At 39.4% G+C, this 21,377-nt stretch overlaps 1 protein-coding gene across 2 annotated transcripts in view; it reads right to left on the reverse strand.

Annotated features, from left to right (window-relative positions):
- Positions 1 to 21,377, reverse strand: part of SYN2 (synapsin II) — a 440,231-nt gene that overhangs the window by 17,717 nt on the left and 401,137 nt on the right. For both annotated transcript variants that reach the window (XM_045023283.1, XM_045023284.1), the window contains exon 10: positions 12,522 to 12,671. In XM_045023283.1, coding sequence (XP_044879218.1) covers positions 12,522 to 12,671 — 150 coding nt within the window. The remainder of the gene's footprint in view (positions 1 to 12,521; positions 12,672 to 21,377) is intronic.

Genomic DNA, 21,377 nt, shown 5'->3' on the forward strand with positions numbered 1-21,377 from the left:
GAAGGCCATCCTGCAAAACTGAACTCAAAGGGATAATCCACCAATTTATGCTGAGTGAGTGAGAACAGAAAGTGAAAATTATTCTTATTACACTTAAAGGAATCTGGGGAAAGCATCTATTGTTAATTATAACATTTTATATTTGCCCATCAATTTCATTGAGCATTTTGTTTCTGCTTAGTTACTGAAATAATACTAGCTGCAAGATTATCACTTTATGTCATGCCAAGGCAACTGAAATTATTCTAGTTGCCCCACTTCTGTACTGAGGCTTGTCTGCCAGATTGAGGGCAGAGCCTTCTCAGGAGTATGACCTTGCCTGTGGGACTGTCTTTGAGAGTGTCCTGCGAGGAATGTTTTGAGAACGAGTCCTTTCTCCCCTAACCATTTAGCGTTGATCTCCCTGTTTGCAGGGACCACTGGGCCTTGTTTATGATTTATGAAATTTACTAAGTATTTTATTTATAGTTCCAAGAACCATTGTGGTGATTAACATACAATAAATTATCCAGTAATAAATCATATCAGGCCATGTACCTAGGTTCTTGCTCAGATTCTATTCTGTGTTTATTTGGACAAACTTAGACTGATGTCAATGGAAGTTTGCCTGAATAAAATCCTCAAGATTTGCCCAATACAGCCCATACACCTAAGTATCAACCATGTTTTAAAAAAAAAGGGCATTTAAAATCTTTTAGTACAAGGCAGTTTTTATGCAACATTGATAGGTTGTTATACATTATGTCTTAGCAGGCTGTGGAAATGAAGCATTTGTCAGTGCTTAGTTGCTTACCCTAAAGTAACAGACACACTCTCAGCTAGCCACAGGAAGTGTTTATATAGATATCATTGTTAATAAATATTCAGCAAGCTGCATCTTCATTAGTTCCTATTTATCAGTGACCATAAATAAATAAGCAGAAGAGTTGGGCAATACTTTCCACTGTGTCCCTTAACAATTACTCTGTCTGCTGGTGTAGCATCCCAATGGACATTTCAAAACAGACATTGATATAATTCTGTCATGGTGGTCACAGCTGTCACGGAACCTGTTTATTTAAATTAGACAGTGAAAGATCACCCGTCTCAGAACAGTGGAGTTTGCCATATGGAGTCTGTGACCGTGCATTAACAGTTCATTAGTTTGTTTTGATTAGCTGCTGCGGATTAGCAGTTTGTTAGTTCACTTCTGTCTAGTTCAAAGTGAGCTAACAAACTGTTAATGCACAGCAGCAGGGTCCATGTAGTTTCTGTAACTGTAGCATGAAATTGTCTATTTTTACCATGACTGTGCTATTAAATTATGCATAATTTTACCATGACAAAATTGTATCCATAAAAATAGAGTAATATTTGAACTACAATCAATATGCCTCTATGCTAGCTCACTTCTATATGACCATATCCACTGTTTTTAAATGGTGCCGAAGCCCAAGAATTGGATTTTTATTTTTGCATATAAACTTATTATTTTCAATATTTTAAATAGAGTAGCTAAATGTCAAGCCAAGTTAAAATGCTTGGGATAAATCATACACTGCATTTTATCAATGGCCTAGTTTTTAACATTTGGACGGAGCCACGTCAAGTATCTTTTTTTCTCTTTTTTTAAATAAGCTCCACTGGGATATTTGTAAAAAGAACAACTACTTGTGGCACCTTAGAGACTAACAAATTTATTTGGGCATAAGCTTTCATGGGCTAAAACCCACTTCATTGGATGCATGCAGTGGAAAATACAGTAGGAAGATATCTATCTATATATACACAGAGAACATGAAAAAATGGGTGTTGCCATACCAACTCTAACAAGACTAATCAATTAAGGTGGGCTATTATCAGCAGGAGGAAAAAAAACTTTTGTAGTGATAACCAGGATGGCCCATTTCAAACAGTTGACAAGAAGGTGTGAGTAACAGTAGGGGAAAAATTAGCATGGGGAAATAGTGTGTCCTTCTGTAGCCATCCTTGGTGATCTAAGTGAGAGTTCAGGTGCAAGGTTGCCTCACAGACAGCAACAATGAAGGAAACAGATTGAATGTTCTGGAAAACTTAGCTTTAATTTGCAATATTAGTGCCTCAAGTGTTTCTGAGGATACAGAAGACTGATTTCATAGACCTGACTGAGAATCAGATTCCTACACAGCAAGGGTTAGACAAACACAGACCCTCTGCTATCAGAAAATGAAGCCATTCTGCTGGTGATTCCACTGTTGTTTCTTACAGCAGTGCTGAAGGAAAGATTTAAGCAGCGAATGGAAGTAGACTGCTCCTATTCCCCCAGTTTGAGTCTAGCTCCCTGCCGGAGGAAGAAATAGCTAGCTAAAATAAGCAAATCTTTCATAGTTGAAAATATACCCACAGTAGCTTTGTGTCCAGAAATGTTCCGACTTATTATCTAGGATGTAACTTCAACATATTTCCTGTTAGAAAAGATTATGAATTTTTATACTGTTCAGAGGTCTAAACACCTCTTAATAATTAAAAAAAAAAGGCTGATTATCAAGTGGGACTGATTGGCTTTTTGTCATAAGTGCCTTGCCAGAGGTAGAGCATCTGTCGGACTTCAATGCTTAATGTTCAACAGCCTCAATGTCTCAGATATGCAGCTACAAAATCAGTACCATTTCTTAGCCAATAGTTCAGAACAGAGAGATGTGAAATATTTGCAATGAAGTGCAAAACTACTCTTATCTGAATGGTTATCACATTTTTCTCTGAACTTGAAAAGGGACAATTTCTTTGACTCTTTTTCCCAAAGGTAGGCAATTTTTTGTAATTAGCAAAAATGGCCATTTCCTAGTGAAGAAGGTGGCCCTCACAGCAAAAACACGTGGAAACTTTTTTTCATAAGGTCTTGATCCAGTAAAGAACTTAAGAATGCTATTAAGCTTTATTGCCCTCCTCTTGCAGAAGTGGATGGATCTCTGCAATCACCAGCCAAATAGGTATTCTGAAGTGTAAAACTGAAAATAACAGGCTGCCACTAGCTAAATATATTTCATATTAATGTGTAGTTCTACTGACCAATGACAGTAAAAAAAAAAAAAAGTAGTCTGGGGTTTTGCATTTAGGCCCTGATCCTGCACTGAGCTTCATGTAGGGAGAGACTTGATTTCACTGCGGCTCTGTGCAGGTGTAGTGAGTCCACCCATGCAGAACAAAATGTGTTTTTTCCAGATCAAGTTTGCTTAGTTGGCAAGCACAAAGATGTTGCCATCCTTAACAGTGCAAACTTGGCCTCGGATCTGAAAAGGAGGCTTCTTTTTTTTCATGTAGTTCCACAAAGTGAACACAGTTAAAATAGTGTTACTGAAAGGCTGATTTAAATCAAGTTTTCTCCCTTCATCTGAGTGCATGTAGAATAACTAATTTATATTCAAATCAAAGGGAAATTAAAGACTTTGGAAACATGAGTATGTCTAGAAACCTTTGTATAAGTAGCATTTTAGTTATTTAGTAATAGTGTATGTACATGAGACACTCAATTTCATTTTTACTGTAATATCACTTTTGTAATTTACCAATTTGTACTTGCACATTATCCTCTTTCATTAAACAGTAAATAACATCTGACCATCATGAAAATGAAAAACTACCACAAGATGTCACTATAATTTAAATAACGAAAAGGTGCTGTAGTACAGCAGAGGGATGACTATTTTTCTGTAGCAAAGTTCTAGTCTTTAAAAATTAAAATAAAGGCTTCCATCATTTATAAACGTTTTTTGGGGGCATAGCTTTAAATGTTTCTTACTGAGCTTCTAGCAAGAAGTCTAGATTGTATGCTGACCTACAAACCTGGAAAGCATATGCCCCCTGCTTCTAATTCACTTGCTTTTGGGACAGGAGTATGTCAAGCAAATTTTAATAGAAAGAGAACTTTACTCACTGTAGGCTACATCTTCAAAAGAACGCAGTCCCGGATATTAATTGTCCACCGACATGCACTTTGTGTAAGTATTTACACCCACTTGTATATACTGAGTTGTAGCTCACAAAGTGCATGCAAACTTTCATGTTTAAGAAATTCAACAGAAAAGAGACATATGACATTTACTAATTTAGCTCACAGAAAATATATTGATCATATCAAAACTACAACCTAAGGTTTTTTGATAAGTTCCATTGAGTCATATTATGATGTAACCTGATGAAAGACTTAAAAAATGTAAATACTCAGTTAAAGAGGCAAACAGCAGAACCAAGAACCAGCAGATTCTTTCCACTGAAGTACTTTGCAACAGCATGGACCAAATCCTGAGCTATACCTGAGGAGGCCATAATGCAGCTAAGGTGGCCTTTGCTCCCTTGATCATGGGCAAACTATGTCAGGCTAGTACTCTGGCATAATTCAGAACAGGTGAAGGCTAAACTGAGTTGTGCTTGTGGCCAACGACCTCAACATCCCATCAGCTAGGGATCAGAGGGATATTAAGAAGCCACATTATGGTGGCCGTGTCTCACCAGAAGATGCATCTAAATCTGGAGCGATCTTCCCACTTCTGCTTGCACCAGCTTTAGGCTGCCGGCTGTTCAATGCAAAGCAGCTGCACTATACCGCAGATTTCTGCCCTTAATTTTAAATGTTATATTGAGAGACAGAAATACAGCACAGGGTTTCTTTATAGATGGTACATAATTATTTTAGAGAAGTAAACAAAGATTTTAATCAAACTTCTTAATGCTAGACTCCCCATCACAGTAGGTTGTTAAAAACAGGTTGGACAAACAGGGATGGTCTAGGTTTCCTTTGTCCTGCCTCAGTATAGGGGGCTGGACTTGATGACCTCTTGAGGTCTCTTCCAGCTCTACATTTCTATGATTATTGTTATTGCTGTTTACTACTATGGATATAATTACTCTAGACAGTTTTGCTCCAGTTTAGGAAGGCAGTTTGAGTACCAGTATCAGTATAATCTGTTACTCCTGTAGAAGAATTTAACCTAACCTTTAATTTGTATACTTATTTGGTGGGTTTTCCTTCCCAGAGGCAGAAATATAAGTTCTTAATGCCTAAAGGCTAAACTCAGGTACCAGAGGGTGGAGAAAAATGGAGTGGTCTCCCTTGGCTGTGGAGATACTCAGTAGTTGTGACTACAGTCTGGATGCTAAAGTAGGTCTAAGGGTTGAAGGTTTTGTGTAGAAGATGATCTGCCAACATTGGCTTTGTTCCTCCCCCAGGCAGCCATTGCCATTACTCAAACTGGGGATGGACTAAGTGGAAAATGGTGTGGAGGTGGGGCCCATCTGGCATGGACCTTTGTGTGGGCTCCCCATATTTTGTCTCCCCTGTTCAGCACAATTGTACTTAATTCTAAGTTTCTTTGTGCTGCCACAGGTGGGTGCAGGATTTCCCCCCTATATAATGAGATGTTCTTTATAAAGCCAAATCAAACTGTTGTAGTGTCAGGCTGACATTCACATTCAAATAGATTAAAGCAAATTACCACCAACCTACTAAACATAAGCGAATTACAATTAAAAAAAATCATGACTGATAGAGGAAATCATGGTTCTGTGTTTCTACTGGAAACAGAACAGTAGAGGAGTTAATTGTGTGGACTTGACTAATGTACTTTTGCCATTTCTTCATAGAGCCAATGCTAACTGCTTTGAGCATTGCCTTTTCCCAAACTTGTCCCACTATGGGTGGTCAAGTTCAGTTAAGTTATCTCTCTCTAATAGTTATTGGAATGAAGAAGCTAGAGGAAATACTGAGCCCAGCTCCCCGGCACTCTTGAGCTAGTTGTATGTCATGTGAAGAATAAGGGATGGATAGTGAGGAGGTCATGAGAGTGACAGTGAAAATGAAAAGAAATTAAAACAGGCGGGAGTTCCGTAAATCTGAGGGGGAGGTCTTGATCCAATTTCTATATCCATGTGCTGTACTTGGTTTCAATACAGAAGGGCTTATTTTGGGGAAAACATTTTTTTAAAAAGTCTGAATGGTTTGTTAAAGATTAAAACTTTTCTGGGTCCTACTACCCCTATTTCAAAACAGTTAGATAAATGGCTGTTTCATTAGTGGGCTGTTGATCATACACTTAATTACTGTTGTTTCATGGCCCTTACTTATAAAGAAAGCCCAGTCAGGTCAGTATTAAAGATGCTGTGGCCAGCTTCACTTATAGTGTGTTGGACTTTGTCAGCTTGTCTAAAATACTATGTTCTGAACCAGTTTAACATAGTGTGTATGTTTTTTCCCATTTCTTTAATGGCTGCGTATCCTACAGCAACACTTTTGTTGATATTGCAACATGGCCTCAATAGAGTTGTATTGAGATTGTCTTGACATTTTCCTAATAGAATCTTCATAGACTTGAACTCCCAGAAATGTACTCTCAGAATTTGCCATTGTAATGTGGCACTTGTGCATCTGCACTGAAATAATTTTATCATAACTCATTATCGTACAATAGTTAGAAGGCTTGCATTAACACTACTTTTTGTACTATTTATCTTGGATTCAGAACCTGAATTTAAACTGATTTAAACTGATAAATTGTCATAAAAAAGGAATCCTAAAAAAGTGGAAACATGGGCAAATTGCTAAGGATGAATACAAAAGAATATTACAAGCATGCAGGAACAAAATCAGAAAGGCTAAGGCACAGAATGAGTTACACCTAGCAAGGGACATAAAAGGCAATAAGAAGAGGTTCACATTAGGAGTAAGAGAAAGAGGAAAGAAAGTACAGGCCCTCTATTTAGTGGGGAAGGAGAGTTAGTAACTGGTGACATCAAGAAAACTGAGGTGATTTAATGCTTTTATTAATGTTTTGCTTCAGTCTTCACTAAAGAGGTAAATTGTGACCACATATGCAACACAATTAATATTAACAAGAGGAAACGAATGCAAACCAAAATAGGGTAAGAACGGGTTAAAGAATATTTAGATAACTCAGATATATTCAATTTGGCAGGGCCTGATGAAATTCATCCTCGGGTACTTAAGGAACTAGCTGAAGCAATCTCAGAACCATTAGCAGTTATCCTGGAGAACTGTTCAAATAATCCTGTGCAAAACCTAGTTCTGCCAGTCCAGGTGTGTGAGTACAGATCTTTTCTGCCAGCAGATGGGGACAGACAAGAATGAACTTTTCAGTCATGACATCCCTATTCATCTGCTGACTCAAAATTCTTAGCTGCTGTTGTCTCCAGCAGATGGAACAATTTCCTGGCTGGCTAGTTCATACAATTCTAGAAACCCCCCAAGATTTCTCAAGTGTTCAGCTGAGACTATTCAAAGAACAGGAGGAAATTAGAAGACTGCAATTATCAGTAGAATGGGTCAGAATTTTTTTTCTTCCAGAAACTTTAAGAACATAAGAATGGCCATACCGGGTCAGACCAAAGGTCCATCTAGCCCAGTATCTGTCTACCGACAGTGGCCAATGCCAGGTGCCCCAGAGGGAGTGAACTTAACAGGCAATGATCAAGTGATCTCTCTCCTGCCATCCATCTCCATCCTCTGAGAAACAGAGGCTAGGGACACCATTCCTTAGCCATCCTGGCTAATAGCCATTTATGGACTTAACCACCATGAATTTATCCAGTTCTCTTTTAAACACTGTTATAGTCCTAGCCTTCACAACCTCTTCAGGTAAGGAGTTCCACAAGTTGACACTGCGCTGCGCGAAGAAGAACTTCCTTTTATTTGTTTTAAACCTGCTGCCTATTAATTTCATTTGGTGACCCCTAGTTCTTGTATTATGGGAATAAGTAAATAACTTTTCCTTATCCACTTTCTCCACATCACTCATGATTTTATATACCTCTATCATATCCCTCCTTAGTCGTCTCTTTTCCAAGCTGAAGAGTCCTAGCCTCTTTAATCTTTCCTCATATGGGACCCTCTCCAAACCCCTAATCATTTTAGTTGCCCTTTTCTGAACCTTTTCTAGTGCTAGTATATCTTTTTTGAGGTGAGGAGACCACATCTGTATGCAGTATTCGAGATGTGGGTGTACCATGGATTTATATAAGGGCAATAATATATTCTCAGTCTTATTCTCTATCCCCTTTTTAATGATTCCCTAACATCCTGTTTGCTTTTTTGACCACTGTTTAAGTGAAAATGAAATTTTTCTTTGCCTTCATTCAAGTTTGCAGTGGAAAATTTGATTTTGCATTAAAAAACCATGAACAGATTTAAAAAAAAATGTTTAGGCCTCCTCCCCAATTTATTTTTTTGAAAATTTCAAGGAAAACTGACCCTTTCCAAATAAATAAAATAAAATAATAAATTGTTAGTTGACAACAACTTTCTGTTGGAAGAAAGTTTGGATAGAAACTTTTCCACCAGCCATAGGTATCAGGATAGTTCTGAGCACATGCTATTATAGCGAGGCCTTTTATAAGTCTTAGGATTCTTGCATCTGTGCATAGTGCAAGCTTTCCTGCGGGGAAGGGGGTTGTTACCAAGATAGTTGACAGGAACAAAAATGGCGAATTCTACATCCTGCAACAAAGATCCTAGTGCATGCATCTAATTAATTACATTAATTATTGTAACAAGAGCTTTAAGAACCAGATTTCTATAAAAGGAGGCCTGTGGGGTATGCTCATTTTGGACCTACTTTTGAGTGTGAAATTGTGTTTACATACAGGAACAGACCCAATTTGAGTACAAAAGCAGCCAATTTGCTTACATGGCAGTAGTAATCACTTACACAAACATTTCCACACCTTGTGCTTCTCTGAAATCTAGGCACAAGTGCCTAACTGGTATACCAGATTTTCAGTCAGTGAGAGCATTTAATGCTCCATTTTCAGGGGAGGAGGGAAGGGAAGAAAGCTATCTGTTAATCTGACAACACTTTTTTAATTTATTCTGTCAATTTGACATCTCTCTTTGGTGCTTTCGGCAATGCTTCTCAATTAGCCTGTTGTGTTTTAATATATGGTTAATTTGCTGGTCCTGAAAGAAAGCATATTTGGTACTAAAGTGACTTTTTTTTTTTTTTTTAAGGTGCCCTTTACAACCGGGCTTGAGTTGTGGTGGATGGAAATTCATTGTATGTGGTTGAAACATTGTGTTCAGTTTCTAGTGGCTATAATATAAATAGATGCCACACCACTTCTTTATATGGGATAGTGGTGGTTTGTTGTTTTTTTTTAAACAAAGTATGATGATATATTTGAAGAGCAAATTAGTCACTCTCCCTCAAGAACTGGTCTACTTGAGATGTACCACAAAGCTGTTTACCTGATGTGGGGCCTATTCAGAATTAAAAACAGACTTTTCAGTTAGGGTCGGCAACTCCCAACCTACCGTTTGGGTCCATTTTATTGCTTAAACAATCACCATTGGTCCTATCAGTATAGTTAGACAATCTCGTTCTCAACTGTTCACTTAGGCCTGATACTGAGAAGTGCTGAGTACCTAAACCACACACTGATGTCAACAGAATTTGCGGCTGCTTAACCCCTGCCAGGATCAATCCCATTGACTATCAGCTATGAGCTCATAAGGAATAATATTTGGCATTTACGTAGCACTTTGCATGTTCAGTGCATAGCACAAAAATGAATTAATCCTCGCCACACTTCCAAGAGTTAAGTAAGTAACATCCTCATTTTCATAGACAGTGACATGAGGATGCAGAGGACTAGATCAACAAAGGGATTTAAGTGCCTACATGCCATCCAAAATTTGGATTCTTAAATCCCTTGCTCAACTGCCACCTAATCCTGCAGGTGCATACATTTCTGTTTCAGGGCATGTGCACAGCTGCCTAAGTTCTGACACCCTGAGCACCAAGCTCACACTAAACCCCCAGTCAAACTGAGAATTGTCCTGGCTGCCTTTCTTGCCTGCAGGGTCCAATCCAGTAGGCATGCTCGGTGTACACCTGGTTTGGACCTAACACAAAATGCTGGCTTTTCCTTAAAATCTTTAGCCCAGTGGTTAAAACACTGACTCAGGATGCGGCAGAACTAGGTTCAAATCCCCCCTCTGCCTGATGTGGAGCAGGGATTTGAATCCAGGACTGCCACCTCCTGGTAGAAGGAGGCACCTTCCGTGAGGTGCCTAATTTCTTTTGTGGGGCGGGTCTTAGGCTATACCCCTCTACTTGGTATTGGCTAGTTTACACAACTCCCCACTCAGTGTGCTGGCTTTTGTGAATCCTGTTAGGCACCTAACTCTCTCCATGCATTCATTGTATGGGGAACCTAAGCACCTGACTCAGGGCTGTGGATTCCATTAGGTGGCTGGGTGCCTAAAGTGAGGTGATGCAATGCTGAGTCTAAGTCCTTTTGTGGATCTAGCCCACAGAAGGTAGGAGACTTAACCAAGGTCACAAAACAGATCTGTAGCACAGCCAGGATCAGAACTCAGAAACTCCTGTCCTCAAAGCATTAGACAATGTATGACGAATTGAATGCATTTCTATCCTTCTTATAACACTGTAAATTAACAATTCAGTCCAGACAACTGCTCACTGAAACAGTAAATATACTTCAGGTGCATTCCAGTTTTGAAATCACCGGTTATTCTCCTGGTTTGCATTATATTACACTGATCACATGATCATGTCATTTACTTTGCACACATTGTAGTCAATAGATCTCAATAAAATCTTCTGCAATAACACATGTTTTTATTAAGCACTCTTGCTTCCATCTTCAAATAAAGCCAAATGCTGTCTAAGGGCAGTGCCTCATAGGTTTATTATCTCCATTATATTTTTACATGAATATGACCTATAACCACATAATAAGGACCCCATTTTCCCTAATGGCAACTCAGCTGAATAATACCAAATCCAGAGCTATCAAGATACTTAAATAGCTACAATCCTGCACATAGAACTACATCACAAGAATAACTTTTGATCCACACTGGTTAATTGTTGTTTCCAGAACACCTTCTAGAATTTCTTGCTGGATGCCTTCGATGAGATGTTTTTGAATTTTTGTACTTCTCTAGCCAAATCCTTTACTGCAAGTGAAATCTTGACTTAGACTTACATATTAGGGCTGTTGATTAATCACAGTTAACTCACATGATTAAAAAATTAATCACGACTAATCACAGTTTTATTTGCACTGTTAATAATAGAATACCAATTTAAATGTATTAAATATTTTTGGATGTTTTTCTACATTTTCAAATATATTGATTTCAGTTACAACATAGAATACAAAGTGTACAGTGCTCACTTTATCTTATTATTTTTCATTACAAATGTTTGCACTGTAAAAATGATAAAATAAAATTTTTTTCAAAGTACTGTAGTGCATTCTTGTTATCGTGAAAGTGCAACTTACAAATGTACACTTTTTTTTTACATAACTGCACTCAAAAACAAAAAACGTAAAACTTTGGAGCCTACAAGTCCACTCAGTCCTAGTTCTTGTTCAGCTAATCGCTAAGACAAACAAGTTTGTTTACATTTACGGGAGATAATGCTGCCCGCTTCTTATTTACAATGTCACCTGAAAGTGAGAACAGGCGTTTGCATGGCACTTTTGTAGCTGGCATTGCAAGGTATTTACGTGCCAGATATGCTAAACATTTGTATGCCCCTTCATGCGGCCGCCGTTCCAGAGGACATGCTTCCATGCTGATGACACTCGTTAAAAAAAATGAACTCATTGGGGGAGAATTGTATGTCTCTTTCTCAGGTTTAACTGCATTCTGCTATATATTGCATGTTATAGCAGTCTCGGATGATGACCCAGCACGTGTTGTTCATTTTAAGAACATTTTCAATGCAGATTTGACAAAACGCAAAGAAGTTACCAATGTAAAATTTCTAAAGATAGAAACAGCACTCGACCCAAGGTTTAAGAATCTGAAGTGCCTTCCAAAATCTGAGAGGGATGAGATGTGGAGCATGCTTTCAGAAGTCTTAAAAGAGCAACACTCTGATGTGGAAACTACAGAACTCAAATCACCAAAAAAAAAAATCAACCGTATGCTGATGGCATCTGACTCAGATGATGAAAATGAACATGCATCGATCTGTTCTGTTTTGGATCATTATCGAGCGGAACACATCATTAGCATGGACACACGTCCTCTGGAATGGTGGTTGAAGCATGAAGGGACATATGAACCTTTGGCACATCTGGCAAGTAAATATCTTGTGATGCTGGCTACAACAGTGCCATGTGAATGCCTTTACTGACTTTCAGGTGACATTGTAAACAAGAAGCAGGCAGCATCATCTCCCGTAAGTTCAACTTTCATGATAAAGAGATTGCACTACAATACTTGTAATTGGGGAATTGAAAAATAGTGTTTCTTTTGTTTTTTACAGTGCAAATATTTGTAATAAAAATAAATATAAAGTGAGCATTGTACAGTTTGTATTCTGTGTTGTAATTGAAATCAATATATTTGAAAATGTAGAAAACATCCAAATACATTTAAATAAATGGTATTCTATTGTTTAACAGTGCCATTAATCGCAAATAATTTTTTAAATCACAATTAATTTTTTTAATTGCTTGACAGCCCTATTATATATATTATTCTATTGTGTATTTAGAAAGTAGAACTTTCTTACCTGAGGCTGTTGAGTGGCAGTTGGTCTCTGAGGAGATGGTATAGGTGTTTTGGACAACATTTGGTTCATTTTGCTTACAACAAGATCAGTTATAAGTTGCCTGTCTTCCACCTGATGTTCACCAATCAAAGGCATTGCACAGTCCATAACCTATAATATACAACATCTGATTAGCTAGGGAATGTAGCATTGCAGCAAACCCACTCCATGTGTGTGTCTGTAAATGTCAGGTCATCCATCGAGTTTGTTCTGCAAAAAGGAGAAAAATGTGTAGAAATGGTCTAATTTTTGTGAGAGGAAAGGGAATTGATCTTAAGTATCATCATCCCCTTCCTGGAGACTGGAAGCCACTCCATATGATCTGAGTTTGAGTTTCTGTGCTGTATGTGGGCTGTTTCTGAGTCCATTCATAGCTGGGAATGCCACGCTCCATGGCATCATCCCTTTCTAATCCCAAGGCAATGTGACTGTATGTTGACGTTTCTTGGGGATGCCATGTGCGGGCACTCCATGGGAACATGGTTCCTGAGGGAACTACACCACTGCACCTACTAAGGATTATAAAGAGGCACAAGGCTTCCCTAAGGAGGGCTTGAAATCTGAGATATTTCCCTCTGAATTCTGGGTTATTAAATGTTTTAAAGGGCTCTTTCCCCTGCATGGTTTGTGTGGCTCAAACCCTATTCCCTTAATGGAATATGTCTAGGGAAATGCTGAGTTGAAACTTGAATTTCCTGGCTTTTCTGTTAGACTTTGATCCCATAGTCCTTATTGGTTAATGTAAAATCTGAAACATGGCCATATGATGCTATTATTATTGATAGGGTTGTTTCTGAAAAGTACTGTGTATGTTGTAGGCGTTTGCAGACTAAAGTATTTCCACAAATGCACTTTTTTATCCTATTTGTACCTGATGTATTCTTCCTAAGGGGTGAATCATGCCCCCCACTTTGCATGTCTGAAAGGCTTCCCCACTGCAGAATCAGTGCAATTCAATTGCACAAGGGAGGAGGGAGAGATTATGAATCCTATATGGTGTGGAGCCCAACTCCTGCGAGTACTCGCCATGTGGCAGCACACTGGGTGAGTAAGGGTGGCACATGGACCAGACGGGAGAGGGGGAAAGCCAGAGGATCTACACTGCATGAGCTTCTGGTTCTTTGCCATTTTTGGAAGTAGTGGACTAGAGTGTCTGCAGAGACACTGCCAACCCAGCAGCCAGTTTTAGCATAAGTGAAGCAGCTCTGCATCTAAGGTGGAGAAGATTCCTCCCCCATACCTCTCCTAGTGCCTAGCTCAGACACTGTGGTGGAGGCTCAAGGAAAGATTCGGACCTAAATGAATTTACTATGTTCAGCGTAACAATGTTTTGTAACTATGCTATCCAGCTGCTATTTCATACAATACAGATGCTAATAACAAATGACCTTTTAAAGAATGTTTGGTGGCTTGGGAATTTTGAAATTGATTAGATGCTTTAAAAAAAAACTTGTGAATGAAACTGTCCAAAATATTAAATCTAATCACATTAATTATTAATGATTAAACTGAAACAAGGGACGGCCACTATGTAACAACCTGAAGCTTACAAATACTTTTGTTCTCTCCCCCTACCCACTCCACCCCCAAAATTAGGTAGAAAGTAGCATTGTTTGTTTATAATTAAGATGCTGCAAATTATTGATTTGGGGTCTTCAGGGCTACAAAGTCTCAAGGATGCCCCAACCATCAAAAATCTTCCTCAGAGCTCAGAGGCTTGCTAAAACAAATCCAAATTAAACAAAGAAATACAATTTGTTTCAAGCAGATGTTTTCTAAGAAAAGCAGGAATGGTGTTCTCCTCTTGGGCCACCTCAATGGTATCGCAGAAATAGATGATATTTGCACTCAAGGCTCCTATAAATTTTATATATTTTTCACATTAATATTTTTGAAGTGGTACATAGTGTCTATTTTTCAAACTTCCTTGTCACATTCCTGTGATGCATAAGTGGATAAATTATAACTGGAGAAATGAGGAAAACAGAATACTATATTTGTTTTAACATAGTTTATTCCTGAGGTTGTTTCCTAGCTCACAGTGTCTTTGAGGGAAAGCTACATGCAAGAACTGCATGTTCTGATTTTTGCCAGAGAAAATAACAGACAGTAAACCAAATCAAGTGCTTGATTCTGCTCTCACTTACCCAGGAATAGATCAGGAGTAACTCCACTAAAGTCAGAGTTTCAGTTCTGTGAGACCAGAGACAAGCCTCATGATACTAGTATATACACTGGTTTTAAACTTAGCACCCGACTCTCTCCTCCTGTATAAAACGGGGTGTAATATAGTGAAGAATAAGGGCCCTTAATATACACTGGAATGTTTGTTGAAATCTGGGCTTTAGTTCAGTATTGTATTAATAACTACAGGCATCAACCTTCATTCTAGGCAGGTTATCACTTGAACACTATCATTATTTATAGTTGCACTGGAGTAGCACCTAAATGTCCATGTAAAGGTACTTCCTCTGGGTTAGCAATCATCTTCTTTGAGGTGGGAGGGGGAAAGGTTACTAGGCATGCACAAAACATTTGAAAATCTTGGTCAGAAATGATTAGTGACTGAATTCCTGAACTTCTCGATGCCCAATGCGAGGCACCTTTAAAAGGAACTTGATTTTCAGAGGGTGGATGTGCAGCACTTTCTGACAATCAGTCCCCTTTAAGGTGCCCCTCAAGTTGGGCACCCAAAATGAGTAGTCACTTGAAAATGATGGCCCCTCTTTTTGAGTGATGTACTTAAGTTTCGTAATGGTTTTATCAACAATTACAATAATTTAAAAAACTGCCTTAGATATCAACTATATTAATCCTCAGCATTCCCCAACCAGACAGGAAAGTAATCTCCCCATTTCATGCATAGGGAAAGAGGAAAAAGGGACAAATTCACTCTTGGTGTAAATCCATCAATATCAAAAGAGTTGTAGTAGGAATGAATTTGTCCCAAAAAGGAGTAGTAATATGCTTAAAGCCACAAAGTTGGAGACTGGGATTGGAACCCAGGGAGGTTCCTGTTTCTTAATTAGTTAACTTTTACACAGCTGGCATGCATGGGGATTTACATCTGTGCTCTTGTTGGCTTTCCTGGAGCTCCAACAGACACTTCATCATGTCTGTTTGCTCCCCCAACAAATGCTTCATCATGTCTGTTTGCTCCTGCATTAGCCTCAGCATTGTGTCCTGCCTCCACTCTTCATGCTCACTTAATTCTTTCCTGGCCTCTGCAACTGAATGCCTCCATGCATTAAGCTGTGCCCTATCAGTGCAGGAGGACTGCATGTGCTTGGACAACATGTCATCGCGAGTGCATTTTTTTCGCCTTCTAATCTGCGATAACCTCAGGGATGGAGATGATAGGGGGAGTGTAGAAACATTCTACACTCTATGATTCTGGGGGGACTGCATGGTCACCTGTGCTGCTGAGTTCACCATACTGACCAAATCGGAAGTGAAATTCAAAAGTTCTCAGGGCTTTTCCTGTGTACCTGGCCAGTGCATCGGAGTTCAAAGTGCTGTCCAGAGTGGTCACAATGGAGAACTCTGGGATAGCTCCCGGAGGCCAATACTGTTGATTTGCGTCCTCACTACTCCAAATTTGACCCAGCAAAGTCGATTTTAGTGCTACTCCCCTCGCAGAGGAGGAGTACAGAAGTCGATTTTAAGAGCCCTTTAGGTTGACGGAACAGGGTTGGTTGTGTGGACGCATTCATTTTTAAATCGACCCAATGTGGCTAAATTCAACCTAACCCCATAGTGTAGACCAGGCCTTAGATAAGGGCCCCGTAGAACCTCTACTTTTTTAAAAAACAAAACAAACCCAACTAACTTTCAAAGTTGGGACAGAAACTCAGTAGGCATCCCAAGTTAAACAGAATGAGCTTTAGAGGGAAGCACTCCCAGGAGCGGAAGCAGAAAACCTGGTGTGGAAACGCTGTAACAACCAAAAAACCATAGGCAATAACTTGGAAACTATCTTTAATTCACTCAGTTCTGCCAACCTATCTTAAAATTTATTTGGCTTTTGTGGTTTTCAGCCAGATGGTTGAACTACCCAAGGGAAAAAATCCCTTAAGTATTCCTATACTTTTTGTCAGTAAAAAGAAAAACAAAATATTGTTCACCACAATGTTGGAGAGCCTGGACAGTTCTAAAAGTGCTTATTTTTTTAACCTAAGAGACTTTGAAGCTCAGGCGCTATTACCCTGTGTCTGCAGTTTGGTTGTAATCATGTTGGTCCCAAAACATGAGACACACATGATGGGTGATGTAATATCTTTTATTGGACCACCTTCTGATGGTGAAAAAAGAAACTTTTTTGTACCACACAGGGTGGTTCTTCAAGTCTGGGAAAGGTAATGAGCGTGTCACAGCTAAATACAAGATTGAACAGAATGTTAAGCATAAGTTCACACCATGTTGCAAGAGACCATTCAAGATGAAGAGGGCAATTAACACCTCTGCAGTCACAGGAGAAAGGAGGGATACCAGGTTGCAGATTGTTGTAAAGAGAAGTGAAACCAGTGTCCCTGTTGAGGCCTGGTCTACACAAGGAAATAAGGTCACCCTGGAATGATGCAATTAAACCAACTTAAGCCCTGGTGTAGACAGCGCTAGGCTGATGGAAAATTCTCCTGTTGACATAGCTACCATCTCTCAGGGAGGTGGATTACCTATACCGATGCGAGACGCTCTCCTGTTGGTGTAGGTAGTGTGCACCGATGCAGTGTTTTAAGTGAAGATGTGCCATTAGTCTGTGATTTTTAGTGTCTAGCAAAGTTATGAATTTAGGCTTCCAGACTAGTCTCTTGAGGGTGCTGTGCAGGTTTCCTTTGAGGATGAAAATGGACAGGTCAAATATGGAGTGATCATTTTGTGAAAAGTGTGCACTCCCAGGTTAAGAGGGTGTTTTTGTCTTTTATCGCCTTTCTGTGTGAATACATTTGAGAGTGTAGTAACGGTCTGTCTGGTTTCACCAACAAAATTTGTCGTTGGGGCATTTGATAACTGGATGAAGTACACTACATGTTGTGATAGGCTTGTGCAGGCCCCCTGGATCTTGAAAAGTGTGTTGTAGACACTACACGTCTCCATCACATCATCAACTTATCAAGACTACCCCTAACTGGAGCCGAATTAGCTGTACTCTCCAAGGGACTGAATTTCCCCACCACAACACCGTACTAATATACTAGAAGAATTCTTTTGCTGACTCTGCCTCAAAGAATTCTTTCACAACAAAGATGACACCACCCACAACTACCAAGTCCCCACAGAAAAAAGAATCATCTGACTGAACATCCCTCCCACGCCCCAACGCAAGGAGAAAACCATACATGATGGAGCATAGTGGCTCTTTCTGAACCACTATCAAGTCCTAAGTCAACTCTTCATATCATCATGAACATTTTCATTAATGACTCCCCCCCTCCACTGAACATTTAAGTTTTTTTTATTCAAAATTAGATTTTATCTTAGTCAACATTCCTTTGCTTTGTAGCTTTAAACTTGTATTTCATCGTGTACAATATTGTACAAACATTTTTCTAACCATTTAAATACATTGAACCCTATTTTTTTTACTGGTGCAAAGTTATCACTGTCTGTATCTGGGTGGGTATTAGTCTTCTGGATGGGTGTAAATGACTATATGGTCACTTCAATCAAGTCTCTGTACCTCAGAAAGGGATTCTAACTCCTACAAAAGTCACATGAATCAAGAGGTACTACTGATGCCGAATCTGAGAACATGTGACTGCAAGAAAAAGAGTCCTGAATGACACATCATCATACTCCCTGCAGACATTGTTGTTCTCCTCAGGAGATGCTGGGAGTGCTGATGTTGAGGGCCTGGTGTGAGCAATGACCTCAACACAAAAAGTGCTGACTGTTCTGAAACACCCTAACTCCACCAATACAGGATGAGAGGATTGCTGCAAAGCTGGTATGGTTGATTTTGTGACAGCTTCATAGAGGGAGCAATTGACCATTTAGTAGAGGTCTGCAATTGCCATCCCATATTTCACACCAAGAGCATGAATGCAAATTTGGGAGGTCTGTATACAGAACTGTCAGGAGTTGGAGCTTCAACAAAGGTATCACTGTGGAACTGCTAGACATTTTCCTAATGCCCCAATCTCTTGTGCAGTGGTTTAGCTTCAGGCAGTGAGCTGGACATCAGTATCACCGACTTAAAGTGCCAAAGCCCTGAACAAATTGAGGCACTGAAAATCTATGGAGCCCTCAGCTTCACTGTTAACTGTCCAGAATGCTTCATTAGTGAAGATGCCCTTCTGGGCTTGATGGGGAAGAGGTAGATCTGCATCCATCCAGACGGTAATAGCTCTGAGTCCTGGTATTCAGTACCCTTGGCAAAGAGTTTGCCCTTACAAGCACTCCTGGCTGGCCTCTGGCCAGAGTTACAGGAGCTTCCATGTTGTGCCCTCAAAGGAGGTTTGGACATAAACTCCACATTTCTTCTGTGTTTCAGGTGACATCTGTAAGCATGGATGGCACCATTGCACATTGAGGCTGACTTCAAAGCAGACAACATAAACATGTTGCAAGCATGCTGGAAACACCATTCAGTTTAGAATATATTCAGTCAATTTAGGCTTTAAAAAATGCAGTGCTTTTAATTGGCATTTCATTGGTAGAGTGCTACATCATTTGCTGTTGTACTGAAAAGCTTTAGGGGTACAGCCTAACTATATTTTTCTCCCATAGACACTGAGATTAAGCTCAGTTATTTTTCTAACTTAGTTGATATTGCTCTAAACTCAGTACATAGTATTGGACAAAATAAGGCATAAAATCTTAATATCAAAATATAATGTAAGGAATACCGAATGGTACTCCTGTACATGGTACATCAGTTCTTCTTTCCTTAACCCCATCTGATTTAGAAAATCTCATTGGGTAAATTATTAAATAGAGAGAGTCACAAGTATAGGTGCTGACTCTGTGGGTGCTCCAGTCCTCGAGCACCCATGGGAAAAAAATTAGTGAATGCTTATCATCCACTGCCAGCCAGCTCCCCCTGTCCCTCCCCCTGCACGTCTCACCCACTGGCGGCCCCACCGCGCAACTGCTCCCAGCACCTCCTGCCTGCCACCATCAGCTGTTCTGGGGCATGCAGGAGGAGCAGGGGCAGGGTGTGCTCAGGGGAGGGGGCAGAACTGGGCAGGAAGAGGCAGGGTGGGGGCTTGGAAGAAGGGGTGGAGTAAGGGTTGAGCACCCCTGGGGCAAGGAGGAAGCCGGTGCCTGTGATCACAAGTTTAACATAGCCTGCAATCAACAGATCAAAAATGATCCAGGAGTAATTTGCAGCCCTAAATTAGGTAGTTAGGTATCTAAATGTATGCACCTGTGGTATATACTGCACCCACAATTTTCTGTCACAATTGCATTGCAGCAGCAAAATTCCAATTGCTGTATTGTTTGAGACCTGGCTAAAAATCAGGAGCCTATTTTACACTCTATCACCTACCATGGGAAGATATCAGTTGATACCATATTTTAGCTCAGTAAAAGAAACCAGATCCATCTGTAAAACTTGTTTGCCCAGTTGATCAAGACTTTCTCTTATTCAGAAGTCTCTGACACCATATTGCACACTAGTCTGTGCTATAGGAAATTTTGGATTTTCAGGAGGCCAAGATTAATCTTTTAAAGGTAAATATGTCCCCTAGATGTACTTGAGAAACCACATCTGTCTGTGAGGATTCACATTTCCCAGCCAAGTGTCATCTAAATGTTCACTATAGAACTGGAAGTTAAACAGAGTGAATCCTGCTGTCTACAAACGGCCTTTCGAATTACAACTTTTCCAACAGGCTTCTGGTGAAATAAGGTTCAATTCCTTAAGCATCAGAGTTGTACCACAGTCAGTAAAGTATATTGAACAGTACATAGAGCGATTTAATTTTGGTTTTAAAAGTCCATTGAAGTTTGCCAAAGATTGTTTAAGAAACAATTAGATCATCAATCTTAAGCAGAAAAGTATTAGGATTGCATCTATTGGTGAGGGAATTAGTAATGAAATTGGGAGCTTTTTACTCTCTGTCTCTAGTTCGAATTCAGCATAGGTCAAAAATAACTGAAAGCCATTACCTGCAGAAGGGTAACTGGTAGTCTGTGTAAAATAGGTTAGTGATCTTGGTTCAGGTCCTAGTGAGCAAGTTCCTATCCCATCACAGATTATAGAGCCAGAAGGGACCATAACATAGGCCATAGGACTTTCCTGTATTGATTCCTATTTGAACTAGAGCATAGAAACAAAAAGCATCTGATTTTGATTTAAAAGTTTCCAGTGATAGAGAATCCATCCTAAGTATATCATGGATACCTGTTCTATCACGTCAGTCCATGTATCCTTTTATAGCTGTAGGTTATTAACATTATCCCTCAAATATTATACTTCCACTGGGTGACTTCCCTTTACATACTAGTTCATACTTTTGATATGCGACAGCTTTGATGATAATAAACTAACTGATTAATAGAACTGGACACATAATTCATTGTATATAATTTATTGATGAATTTCCCCTCTTGATTCACCAATTCTCTGCAAACTGCTTACAGTTTTCTCAAATGCACTTATTGTTTGTATTTATATCCTGAACAATTTCTACACAGATTTTTGGTTTATAGAACATGTATGAGGTTTTTTTTTTAAAATTTAAATTGCAGCTGTGACCATTTGTTTTGGTAGGATACAGAAATCAGATGCTTGGTTTCTGTTCCTGATTGTATAAACGTAACTCCTAGAATCAGGATTCCAGTGCAAATAGTCAAGTCTATGCACTCAAAATT

Source organism: Mauremys mutica, chromosome 7, assembly GCF_020497125.1.
Source record: "Mauremys mutica isolate MM-2020 ecotype Southern chromosome 7, ASM2049712v1, whole genome shotgun sequence".
Lineage (NCBI taxonomy): Eukaryota > Metazoa > Chordata > Testudines > Geoemydidae > Mauremys > Mauremys mutica.